The sequence below is a fragment of the Dendrobates tinctorius genome, unplaced genomic scaffold (assembly GCF_039654945.1).
Source record: "Dendrobates tinctorius isolate UK_male_01 unplaced genomic scaffold, ASM3965494v1 ptg000063l, whole genome shotgun sequence".
NCBI classification, from domain to species: Eukaryota; Metazoa; Chordata; class Amphibia; order Anura; family Dendrobatidae; genus Dendrobates; species Dendrobates tinctorius.
In genome coordinates, this window is record NW_027361731.1 from 25070753 (window position 1) to 25084202 (window position 13450).

General features: G+C 43.0%; 1 protein-coding gene across 17 annotated transcripts in view; it reads left to right on the forward strand.

Moving 5' to 3' along the window:
* Nucleotides 1-9429, forward strand: part of SHISA6 (shisa family member 6) — a 470754-nt gene extending 461325 nt beyond the window's left edge. For all 17 annotated transcript variants that reach the window (XM_073579679.1, XM_073579678.1, XM_073579680.1 and 14 more), the window contains one exon: nucleotides 6218-9429. In XM_073579679.1, the coding sequence (XP_073435780.1) occupies nucleotides 6218-6792 (575 nt within the window). In that variant the 3' untranslated portion in view covers nucleotides 6793-9429. The remainder of the gene's footprint in view (nucleotides 1-6217) is intronic.
* The last annotated feature ends 4021 nt before the right edge of the window (nucleotides 9430-13450 follow it).

A 13450-nucleotide genomic window follows, 5' to 3' on the forward strand; every position in this document is an offset into this window, starting at 1 on the left:
ATATCTTCCTTTTGATGTACGTTTTCATTTTTAGTCAGATGTGAGGGGAACCAGGGCCGTAGTCGTGGCTAACAAAGATTGCTCAAACATGCCCTGGTCTCCTGCTACATGCATCAGATGTCCCCTTAGTGGCATACCTTTTGTTACACCTTCTGCACCATCATGGTCCCATCTGGTCTGCTGAAGTTCTGCAGCTGGCCTTGTTATGCAAAAAGAGACAGAGTCCAGTTCCAACTCAACAATAAAGAATTTATTTGAATCAGTGCGCAGTATGTCCATTTCAGTTACAGCCATATCAATAGGTTCCACACAGTATGCATCCTTGCCTTTCCCTGTGTCTTCCCTCTTTCCTCCCAGGGTGTCCCCGGGGCGTACCGACACGTTCGTTACCGCAGCATCTCTCCTGTCCAGCTTCACTAACTTTAGGAGTTCCCCTGTCCTTTTCACCCCAGATATAAGGGCATCTACCCATGTAGTTAGCTGCCACATCCTGGTGCTGCCCTGCATTGTATTCTTGCTGCAACCTTCGGCCACTATCAGACCGTGGACAAAATGGGTGCCTAACTTGAACATTGCGGGGTCACTGTGCTGTCCCAGGCTCTAAAGCCCTACAGGACTCTTTGGGCTCCCTGGCCCTACTGGCTATATTCAGGAAATGCTCCTGGTTTACCTACAGTTGACTCCTCCTAAGTAAACTATGTACACTAATGTACCCCCATCTAGTATCCACATTGAGGTACTGCACTTACCCTAAGCTACAGCATAATATCACAGCAATACGTATAAACACTATATACAAAGTAACACGTGAACCATCTGTCTACCGGGACGAGTGTGGGGAATCATACCATCTTTGCAACTCCTTACACAGACACGGTATGCAGGTTGGTGGACTTGGGGGTGATTCCCTGTGTCCATGTGGTGGATAGCTAGCTGCATCTTCTCTGGTTCACCAGTAAAGGTGGCAAAATAGGGCCAGAATACCTTCCATAGATGGGACCTCTGGATAGCGTTGGGTTTAATTCCACATCCTCAATAGACTCACCATCATTGGCTGCTGCTAGAAAATCCAACAGACCTTCACTCTTTCCTTTGTTGGTGTGGCTACGCACAGGAAGGGCGCAGACTTTTCTGTCATGATGAGCTTTCATCATGTTGACATGGAAGACCTTCTGTCTCTTCCTCATTTGGTCAATAGTGACCACGTAATTTACGTCATTGAGGCACTAGTGCATAAAGTACGAATCTTCCCAGGTGGCCAGAAACTTGTTCTGGGTCATTGGGATTACGACTCAAACTTTCTAATCCACTTCGTTCACCAACTCTTGAGCATTTTGTCATGCCACAGGTTCTGGCTGGTCTGGGCTTGCAACATATTTTCACGCACTAGCAGCATCAATGATTGCATTTTGTCACAAAACATCATGACATACGTGATGATGGACCCTTATGGAGTAACAAGTTCTCCTTCCCAGGATTCCCTTACCAAAGGGTCTCTGGACTCATCTGCAGTAGAGGAGCTCGAAGGGAGAGAACCCTTTTGAGGCCTGTGGTGCCTCTCTGTAAGCAAACAGGAGATGTGGAAGGTACTCGCACCCATGGGACTCAACCAGCATCTTAAAGATCAGCTTAAAAGTACCATTGGTTCATTCATACAAACCTTTGGTCTGTAGTTACTACAAGCTTGATACCCATGCTGCACCTCCATTTTCTCACAGAGCACCTGTATTAAATGAGACATAAACTGAGTCCTCTGATCTGTAATCATCTGCCTGGAAATCCTACTAGCGAGAATATGGCCAAAAGGGCATCAGCAACCCTATTGGCCCTAGTCAAGGACAGAGCCACTGCCTCCAGGTACTGGGTAGCATAGTCTACCACAGTAAGATTGAACCGTTTTCCAGAGCCTCTGGGGATGGCCAGAGGCCCAAAGATGTCAACAACAATCCTCTGGAAAGGCTCCATTATCACCAGCAAAGGGATAACGGGAGTTTTATGGCAGGCTGCAAATTCCCCACCCGCTGACAAATAATACAAGGGCGACAGTTCTTGTCAACATCTGTGTCACGATCCCGCCGCTGACACCGGTATGTCACGGACAGAGGGATGTGATGCACTGCCGACACACTTTTATCACAGGCACAGGGGGCTTATCTTAGTTATTCCACCGCTGGCACCATGTGATAAAAACAGCAAGCTAGTCTTGCCCTAACAATTTATCGCAGGGCGGTTATTTTGGATGTCCCACCACTGCTAACAATCTTCCACGAACTGCAGGGATTTATGTATATCCCACTTTTCAGTTCCACTTTGGAACTCGCAGCTCTCCGGCGCCCCCCCTTACCCTCAGGTCAGTCAGGGATCTACACCTGGGATAATGGGTCGCCGGCCGGCTGCTTCATGAGGTCTGGCCACCCTGCAAGCTGCAGTGAGGGAATTATAAATGCTCTGGCCGCAGCCACCCAATTAGCTTATAAAATCCCTTCCGTCACTCTCAGCAGTGCCCAGGGCCCAGACCACTCTTTGCTGCCACCAGCTCCAGATTTAGATTTTCTGCTTAAGTTATAAACTTAATAGAGGGGTTCGAAGCCAACCCAAACCAGTAGCGTAATTATTTTAAAGGCGCGTAAGTTCGTTTTTTAGAGCATGGAGACAGAGCTAATAAGTTTATAATTTATTCCCAAAGGCGGGCAGTGATTACAAAGATAAAACGATTTTACAAAGTTGAGACATTAGATATGTACAATGCAAATATAAAATAAATGGGATTAAAACAGAGGTTAACACTTACATGTGCTTAGATGGTTCTAGGCTAACCATGTGGGGAGGCGGGGCCAGACATCTCCCTGCATCTGGGAACCTCTTGGCATGAGATCTCTAGCTGGAATGGCTGAATTTTAGGGGAGGAATACCTTATAGCCTAGGGTCGGTAACATCATAAAAGGGGCCGTCTGGGGTTGGTCCCCCCCTGCTCTCGGAGTTACAATTCTGACTACTAAACTTATTATAACTATATCTCACAGAGGGTACCTCGTATAAACACGCATATGGTATCATTTTCTTTAGCATATCGGAGGGTATAATTCAAGACCAAACATGCAGTAATTATGTCACACCGTTTAGGAGAAATCCATTTCTCAGTTTCTGAGGGTGCTAGAAACATGAAAATTATGGGCCAGAACGCTGGTTTTGTGCCCTACGCAGATATGTAATTTTTATATCTCTGTCGCGTATTGTTTTCGCGATCCAGCCTCTTTAATGTTACCCATACTTATCCAAGCACATTTTTGCTTCAGACAAAAGAAATCCTTTCCTGGCTAAGTGACATTCTGTGCAGGGAGGAGGGGTAGATCCTCACTGTGATCTCAGATTACACAGGGCTGCAGTGTGTGAGCTGGCTGGAGAAAGGGGCAGCAGGAGCTGACAGGCAAAAGTCTCCTCTGTGGGTAGAGAATGGAAGATTCTGGAATGTTCCAGAGAAGTCATATCTTACTTATCATTACAATCTGTCACCATTTTGGGCCTGTAGTAGTGGTGGGACCAAGCCGCCATCAGGACATTACTGCCCTTACTACTGTATGGGGCCCCGTGATTAGAAGCAAAAAGAGGGGCCCAAACACACTGGCAGCCCAGTCCACGCTCGGGCCCCCCTCTCTTTGCTTCTCCTCATTGGGCCCCTGTACATTATATTCAAGGCTTTTGAACGCCTGATGCATAACACTGTGGTGTTTTAAAGCTACACCACAGTGTTGTTAATGCATCCTGCGAACGGAAATGGGCACTGTACCTTTAAACTGCGGCGGCCGGCGTGGGTGCATCATGGTCCTGACGTCACACGCGGCTCCACTTCCTTATTCCGGAGCAGAGCAGTGTGCAGTGTGCCACGTGAGTGGGAGCAGATGATGGACGGCGGTGGACGGACCCGATTGGACGAGTAGGCCGAGGCGGCGGGCGGGTGAACAGGGTGAGTCTCTCCGGCGGCAGCGAGAAGAGGCTCACCGTGGCTGGCTGTGTCTGGACGGGCAGCGTATGACTGATGAGGAAGGGCGAGTGGTGACTGAGGGTCCGCATTCAACAGGGCCCAGGGCTCCTGGGTCCTGTTGGACACGGACCCCCAATCACCATTATCCTCCCCGTTATTGCTTGGGGCCCTCATACTGTTATTACCTGTGAGCCCTTATACTGTTATTGCCCAGGGGCCCTTATACTGTTATTGCCTGGGGGCCCTCACACTGTTATTGCCCAGGGTTCCTCATACTGTTATTGCCTGGGGGGCCCTCACACTGTTATTGCCCAGGGGCCCTCACACTGTTATTGCCCGGGGTTCCTCATACTGTTATTGCCCGAGGGCCCTCATACTGTTATTGACCGGGGGCCCTTATACTTTTATTGCCCAGGGACCCTGCATCCAACAGGGCCCTGGGTCCTGTTGGACACGGACCTCCAATCACCATTATCCTTCCCGTTATTGCTCGGGGCTCTCATACTGTTATTACCTGTGGGCCCTCATACTGTTATTGCTCAGGGGCCCTTATACTGTTATTGCCTGGGGGGCGCTCATACTGTTATTACCCGAGGGCCCTCATACTGTTATTGACTGGGGGCCCTTATACTTTTATTGCCCAGGAGCCCTGCATCCAACAGGGCCCAGGGGGAGGCTAGTGGGGACTGGGGGCCACGTCTAACAGGGCCCACTAGCCTCCCCCTGGGCTCTGTTGGACGAGGGCTCCCAGTCCTCACTAGCCTTCGCCTGGGCATTGTTGGATGAGGGCACCCAGTCAGCACTAGCCTTCCCCTGGAGCGTGGTGGAGGCGGAGCTAGGGTGAAGGTGGAACTGGGGTTGGAGCCTGGGCGGAGTCTCAAGGGGGTCCTGAAAATTTTGCCAGGAGGAGGCCAAGAAATTCCTAGTGGCAGCCCTGGGTGGGACAGCCAGGCTTGCATCATTTGGGGGTCGTTGAGCAAAAGATAGAGAGTGTCAGCTCTTCTTTCTATGTCCCTGATTCCAATTCGTAGAGAAGCTATGCTCATATGGTTGGTATGAGGATAACAGTGACATTGGATCATTTTCCTCAATTAAAAATAATGACAATCTAATATTGTTACTCTTTTGTTTGATTTGGTTCTTTATCTGTTTTTAAGACTCGTGTGAAAATCTGATGTAGTTTTAGGTAAAACTTACTCAAAACTGGAAAATTCTGAAGGGTTCAAAAACTTGAATACACCACTATAAAATGTCTGCCATGAGAAGGCGACTTCTCTCTGGTGGAACCCTGAACCAAATATTTATGAGACATGTCCTTCCTGAGCTAAAAGCTACAAATACAAAGGGTGGGGAGAATTCAGCGCTAATTAACGACAGCCTTAACCTTATGGGATGAGATCAGACAAAGATGGAGGCCATCAACACCTTCATCACTGTACTAGAAAAAAATGACCTCCGAATAGAAGAAAGCAAATGTCAACAGGTGCAAATGCATACAGAAGCTGCCGTATTTCTTGTTTTATATATGATGCAGATACATAGTCAGTATTTTACGCTTCCACCAATTTCCCCCCTACTACTATTTTTGTTAAAAAAAAAAAAAAACAGGTATTGGTTGATGTTGTTGAGATGTTGTTGAGAGGCACTGGATTGTTTCGGGATCAGCTCAAAATTTCATATTAGGCACGCTCTCTGCTTTACCAGCATCTTCGTCACCCTGGATCTTCAGGTTGAGGGGATGTGGCATCTGATCAGGTTTACCTCCAAACCTGAATTGGCTACATAGAGTACACACAATGCCATCCTTGATGATCAACCTAACTTTCCAAATTATGATGTGCAAATGGTCTCACACAATGCTTTGTTTCACATGTCACCCTGGATCTCCACGCTGTTGGGATCTGGCATCTGATCAGGTTTACCTCCCAACCTGAATTGGATACATAGAGTACACACAATGCCATCACTTGTGATCAACCCAACCATCCAACCAGTAATTTACAAAAGGTCTCACACACTGGTGTGTTTTACATCTATTTTGGTTCTCAATGGATTTTTTTTTACACTTTTTGGTGTCTCCTTTGAGGTTGTGTCTTGCAGGCTTCATCTCCATTCCAGCTCCTTAATACATCTCAACGACTCGTTGTGTCCAAGGCCAAAAGATCTGAAGATCTATGATCATCGAAAGCTCACAAGAATTGTAGAGTCTAATCGTCTTTATTTCTTTTTCTACAGCTGACAAAGAAGCTGATGAATATTATATGAGAAGACGGCACCTTCCTGATCTGGCTGCTAGAGGGACGCTTCCCCTCAACGTCATAAAAATGACTCAGGATCAGTCGAACTATAGAGAGAGGCCGAGAAGACCTGTGCGGGCCATGTCTCAGGACCGAGTCTTGTCTCCGGACAAGAACATGCCGGAAGAAGGGTACGGCATGCCATATGATCGAATCCTTTCAGATGAGCAGCTTCTATCTGCCGAACGGCTACATTCTCAAGATCCTCTACTGTCACCAGACAAGGCCATGACCCTCAAGAGGTCTGAGTTTCAAGAGAAGTCTATGTCAAGAGCCATTTCCCAAACGGATGTCTTTGTTTCCACTCCCGTGTTGGATCGTTACCGGATGACAAAAATGCACTCTCATCCCAGTGCCTCAAATAACTTATATAATACGTTGGGTGTGAACCAAACTGCTGCCAAACGCCAAGCCTTCGCTTCACGGAGGCACAACACGGTGGAACAACTGCATTATATTCCGGGACACCACCAACAGTACCGCACAGCTAGCAAAACAGAAGTGACTGTTTGATTTACGTGTTGTGGTTTGTAGATTATCGTTACAGACTGAAGCAGTCCCAGGATACCACACTAAAGTGGCCTTGTGGGCCAAGAAGACCGCCGATTTTATGTCACATCGGTCAACCTCATGCCCATTGCTCATTCTTGTCCGTGTCACGAGTGGTCACGCAAAACAGAAGAAGCTGGATTCAAAAGATAGGGTCTTGAGGGAGTTATCTAAGGGCTTATCTTTGCTAACATGCTTGGGTTTATCGATGGGTTAATCAAAAAGGAGAATTTATTTTGGTAGACTTTGTCAACCATGATCATTTGTATATTGACTGTGGGGACGGAGCCTCCTGGCTGTAGTACCAACATGGTCAATTATTATTTCTATATGTAGCATGTAGTCAACTCCTTAACGCCTCACGTTCTTCATCAGTCCATCCGGTAGGTTGCCGGCATTTCCCTCTCGGTGGTGAGGTCGTAAAAATAAAAAGTCACTTAGTGTGGTTGAGAGGATTTTATCTGGAAGAAGGGTCATCTTTTTACGAGATATTTATTAGTGCCTATAAATCGTCTGCTCTCTTAAGGTAGGAATTAGTTGGGGTGCGTTTCAAAAAGCACAATACTAGAGCCCATCGTCCATCCATCCAATTTTTATCTTCACGCTCTTTGTAAATAGACGTGGCAGGTTAGATCGGGGCAGGGATTTCTTCTAGACGATGATGACGTTACGAGTCTGTAAAATTACGTGGATATTTTGTAAGAAACTCTCTTGACCTCACATGCCTTCCATCATAAGGGTGACTTGTGTCCCACTGTTGGCCGGTGAAAACATTTTTCGATTTCTTAAAAAAAAAAAGTTGGAAATGTTTGCCAACCTCACCACTGTTTTCGAACCGCCCGAACCATTTTTTAATATGACTCGTGATGTTGGGCATATGTAGAATACTCATGTTGTAAAAAAAAATATATATATAAAAAATACTTGTATCTAAAAAATAAAAAAGTGAAATCAAAAGTGTAATTATCCTGTTATGACCATTTATCTAATATACTAGCCGTGTAAAACAATAAAAAATAAACCTAAGCTTACGGGAAAGAGGCCATTCTACAACTCTGTAGATTTTACTAAATAAATGACCCATATTATTAACATACTTGTGCCATATATTTCTAAAAGTAAGTCTCATTTGCAGTTTTTTTCTATGTTTTTTTAAAAATAAAAATAATAAAAAAAACCTATTTAACCTTAGGTATTACAGTAATACCACATGCACACCCCCAGGCTTGTTACATTTTTACAAATATATATATTCAATATAAATATTCCGTGTAATTACGTTTCTCGACGGTCATCTTTCACAGACATGGACATTTTCTAGTGCTATGTGGTCGACATCGTTTTCTAGACATGATATGATATTTTGTAATCAAAACTGTATAAAAAAAGAGGAAAAAAAATCTAATTTTCGCTTTCTAACCAAGCAAAAACAGGCAGCAGATGTTACATCGACACCTGCAGGCTTCCAGAGGTATTACAGTCTGTAAAAATAAAACGAAAATAAATATGGTAATTTTTTTTTTTTTTAAATTCTGCAATATTTTAACTCATTTTACACAAAACAAAAGATTGTTAAGCTCATTCAAATCGGTAAAACTTTTTTTTTTTTTGTACGGAAAATTAATATGTCTGACGGCATAATTGCACAAATAAGTGTCTTAGGTTATAAAGTCTTGGTTGTTTGAGTTAAAAATAAAAAGTAAAAAAAAATTCTTGGTTGGTTTAGACTTTAGAATAGTGAATTTCCTGTGTTTCCGAAAAACTAAAAGAAAAAATTTGAACATTTTTGTATGTGCGCTCTCGTCTTTCTGGACAGGGTTTACATTTTAGTGTGATGTGATTAAATTGTAAAAAAAAAAAAAAGAAAAAATGTGAATAAATGAAATAAACGTAAAAAAGTAGAGTTGACTTAAAAATATATATACGCCTATATATTATTATGAATTTCACCAAAAACATTTAATCTTTAAAAATATAGTAAAAAAAAGACTAATCTAGTCCAAAAATTCCCAGATTATTTTATGGCAACGCATATAATTTTTTTTTTTTTCGGGGGGGAGGATACGGATTTTTTGGAGTAGTCATTCCATCAAAACCAGCAATAAATAATTTTCTAATTTTTTTTTTTGTTAAATTTGTGGCTGTAAAATAAAATAATATTTTTTAATTTCTAGTGAAATTGGGCAATTAATAATAAATATATAATAATAATAAAAAAATAAACCAGCTGTGACATAATCTACAATAAATAAATCTTTTATTCTGCCTTATTTTAGGCTAGTTTTAGATAAAAAGAAAAATTGCCTATAGATTTTTTTTTTTGGGCGTTCGATATGCGTTGTCTGTTGTTCTGCTTGTCATATATTACACTGGCATCTTAATTTCATGGTATACTAAACTTCAGACATAAAATGTACATTAGAGGAAGCGAAATGTTTTTGTAAGGTGTGTAATAAATTATGTATGAAATTAAGGTGAAATGTTTTTAACCCTGGAGACTTCGGCAGCTCGTAGAAGCTGGGAGGTGGGAAGGTAGATAAGGCAATGGTATACTGTTGACATCGTACTTTGAAATAAAGGATATTTACCCTTTGAAATCTTGATGGACTTTTCGTATTATTGAAAATTTTCAAAAATGTACTTAAATTTGCACCTAATTTTATAGCACCTACATCTTGTACAGAAGAACCCATGGTATATTATGGTAGAAGAACCCATGGTCTAATATGGTGGAAAAACGTAGAACCTAGGATCAGAGGGAACCTTCTATTGAAGGGAGGACTACAATTTAGAAACTTTGGCCAATTCTAATAAGGTGTGAAGATAAAGTGGGGTGGAGAGGCAAATTTTTCAGAGTTTCATTTTGCCAGATCACTTTAACAGAAGGCTTCCGGGAAGAATTGTCCCACCAGAGAATCCTCTGGTGGCTCCAGATCCAGAAGAAAACAATTCTAGCCCTCAAAATAATCTTCTCCATCTCCAGTTGGGTCGAAACGAATGGGGTTTGGAAGAAAGTTAATAGAGAAGTTAGCAGGTGTGAAATCTTGCAGTGAAGATCGAAGAAAGAGTGGGGAAGGTTGATAAGGGATCTATGCAAAGTCCAAACTAAGGAGTGAACTGTGGTGGGACCTTCTTGACCACATTGAGTTGACTGTCGAGTTAGTGCAATTAGTGTTGCTTTAATCCGATGTATATATGATATGCTGTCTTCTAACCTTCTTACCAGAGAAGAGTGGCTCGATCTATGGAGGATCAAATTCGAGTCAAGTTTTCTGAAACTTGAATTTCTACCCGAATACAAATACTTTGAGATTTACAAAGAAAAACACGACTGATCGCATTTTTGGTGGTCAATTTACAGCTGGCAAATGATAAAAAAAGAAAAAAAAAGAAAGATAATACTCACCGTACTGTACACCTTTTTGGCCACCACAATGCTCGCTGGCCAGCATCCAGTAATCTACTTTTCCACTACATCTATAGCCTCTTCACTGTATCTCAGGACTTGTAGATGTGAACAGGCCTTGATCATCTCTGCCCCTTGTAAGGTCATGACATTGCGCCATCATTACATGCACCGTAACTTTACAAAGTGCACTGATTGGGATAACAGTCCAAACCTATAGGTAAGACGGAAATGCAGCAGGCAATGTGTCGTGGAGAAAATTAAAATCCATGATAAAAGATGAGAGAAAAGAGTTTGCACTATGCATGTTGTCTTCAAATTTCACTCCATGCATCTGACCCCCTCCTTTTAAATTGGGTAACCAAGGAAACTCCCAATGGCTAATAGATGTGAGGCCTTGCTTCAGAAATGTAGGGCAGATTTACGACTGAGATAAGAGTTTCAAAAGCATAAAGATCTAGGATCTCTTCGTCTTACTAGAAATTAAAAAAGGAGATTTGCATGACCTGCATCGATCCAATAGACAGGAAAATGAAGTGACAAATGCAAAGCATAGTTTCACATAGTTGAGTGATGACCAGAATCCTTTCAATTGAATACGGGTCGAATAGCGAATAGACAAGGCTACACCTGTCATATTTGGTCTCTATGTATAGACATAACCATAATTTGACATCGATATTGAGCACCTGCAACTCTCCTGAGCAAAGATATCGTCAATGTAGGAAATCTCCACTGTGTGGGCTGTCTGATTTCCTAGAGTGCCTCCCTCCATAAATGTGGAGCCATTGCTGTAATGACAGGTTAGTAACTTTTGTTTTTCCTTTAATTTTATGGAATTGTATAGGCTGTATTGTTTTGTCCTGTTTGTAAAATCTTTTGCATATTTTTTTATAAACACTGCCTATTGTTCTGGATTAAATATAAAATGTAATAGTTCTGTTCCTTTTGTTCTGTAAACCGCACACCGAAGCCATACGATGCCAGAACTAGAATCAGGCCTCCAGTCAGCTGGTGTAAAAAAAAGGATTGGTGGTGGCAGCACGTAGTACTTGGGTTATTGTGGATCTATCAGTGACCATATCAGGGTATATACATATATACCAATCGGAGGTGTGTATACCATAAACTCACTGTTAATTTCCCAATAACCAGCGTTAGTGGAAACAGCTGCAGCCTACTCCATTAATCGTCGGCCAATTGTGTAATTGTCCAGATGATAGGGGGCAGCAGAATATTGTTCACTACAAATATAACAGCGGGTGGGTTCAGTCACACCTCCCTGACTGTGATCTTTGACACAATGTCTGGTATCTAGCAGTGAACAGTGGACAGCCGGAGAGGTGAAGAAAGAAGACAACCGGACAGCTGGTATCTAGCAGTGATCAGGGCAGAGGTTGCCAGAGAGGTGAAGAAAGAAGAAGACCAGACAGCTGGTACCTAGCAGGGAAAAGGAGGCGGACGGAGAGGTGAAGAAAAAAGACGACCAGACAGCTGGTACCTACCGGGGAAAAGGAGGCGGACGGAGAGATGAAAAAAGAAGACCAGACAGCTGGTATCTAGAAGGGAACAGGGTGCGGTCAGAGCGGTAAAGAACAAAGATGACTGGATGGCTGATATCAAGCAGTGAACGGGGCAGCCAGAGAGGTGAAGAAAGAAGACAACCGGACGGCTGGTATCTAGCAGTGATCATGGCAGAGGTTGCCAGAGAGGTGAAGAAAGAAGAAGACCAGACAGCTGGTACGTAACGGGGAAAAGGAGGCGGACGGAGAGGTGAAGAAAGAAGGAGACCAGACAGCTGGTAAAAGTATCTAGCAGGGTGCAGGGGGTGGCCAAGGAAGTGAAGAAAGAAGACGACCAGACGGGTGTTGGCCTCAGAAGTGAGCGTTGAGGTATTATTTTTTTACATCTTACCCTTATTATGTTTTGTGATATGGAGAGACCCCAGAGGATAATAAGGAATGTTCAATGTGCAGAGAATTTATTTGCTACAAATCAAATTTTGGGGGAAAATTTTGGGAACCTGCCAATTTTAATGCTAAATGATATGCTCATCACCACTTCTGACTACTCCCCCCGTAATCTTTAGCAGCGCCAAGTTCTGAAGTAGAGGAACAAGTAAGGTGAAAGGTAATATACACTGTCTACTGTATCTGTATTGTTTCACTCTATCTTTCTTATGCTCCAGGTTCCCGAAAGACCCCGAGAACATAATAAGGTACAATAAATAGAAATGGAATTTCAGGGCCAAATTCGAGCGAACAGACGAATTCTAATGTCAGCGCTAATGTCTGGTAATAATGAGCTCCCCCAAAAATCACAACGGAGCGCGGATCACTCAATCGTCTCTGCACAATCCTGATCGGATGGGGCGGCCATATATCTTCTCTCATACAGATATGAGAGTTAGCGTCGCCCTTGTTCTCAACCAATGTGAGAGAATGACAATTCCCCGTAGGGAGAGAAGTCCATCACATCATCCTTCTTTGTCACTTGTGCCCAAGTAGACAAATGTAACATGACAGCCCCGATCCGAAAGCTAACGAGAAAATAAAAAATCCCTCAGAAGGAAAAGCTTTTGAAACTGCCCATATGTCGTGGTGAAAAGACACCGGGGACCTGAAGCTTCTAGGAAAACGTCTCACTGCGTTCTTAGGATAGTAATGACCCGAGAACTAGGAGCCGAAACAACGAAACTGCATTTACAAGACGAGGAATCTACACCTGATCCAACGAGGAGAAGCTGGGACCAGCAAATAAATACCGCCTCATAGTAGTGTATTATATCAGCATACTCGTACAATGAGGGAAATAAGTATTTGATCCCTTGCTGATTTTGTAAGTTTGCCCACTGACAAAGACATGAACAGTCTATAATTTTAAGGGTAGGTTAACATTGAAAGAATATCAAAAATAAAATCCAGAAAATCACATTGTATAAATTATATAAATGTATTTGCATTTTGCAGTGAGAAATAAGTATTTGATCCCCTACCAACCACTAAGAGTTCTGGCTCCTACAGACCAGTTAGACGCTCCTAATCAACTCGTTATCTGCATTTAAGACAGCTGTCTTACATAGTCACCTTTACAAAAGACTCCTGTCCACAGATCTCAATTAATTAGTCAAACGATAACCTATACAACATGGGCAAGACCAAAGAGCTTTATAAGGATGTCAGGGACAAGATCATAGACCTGCACAAAGCTGGAATG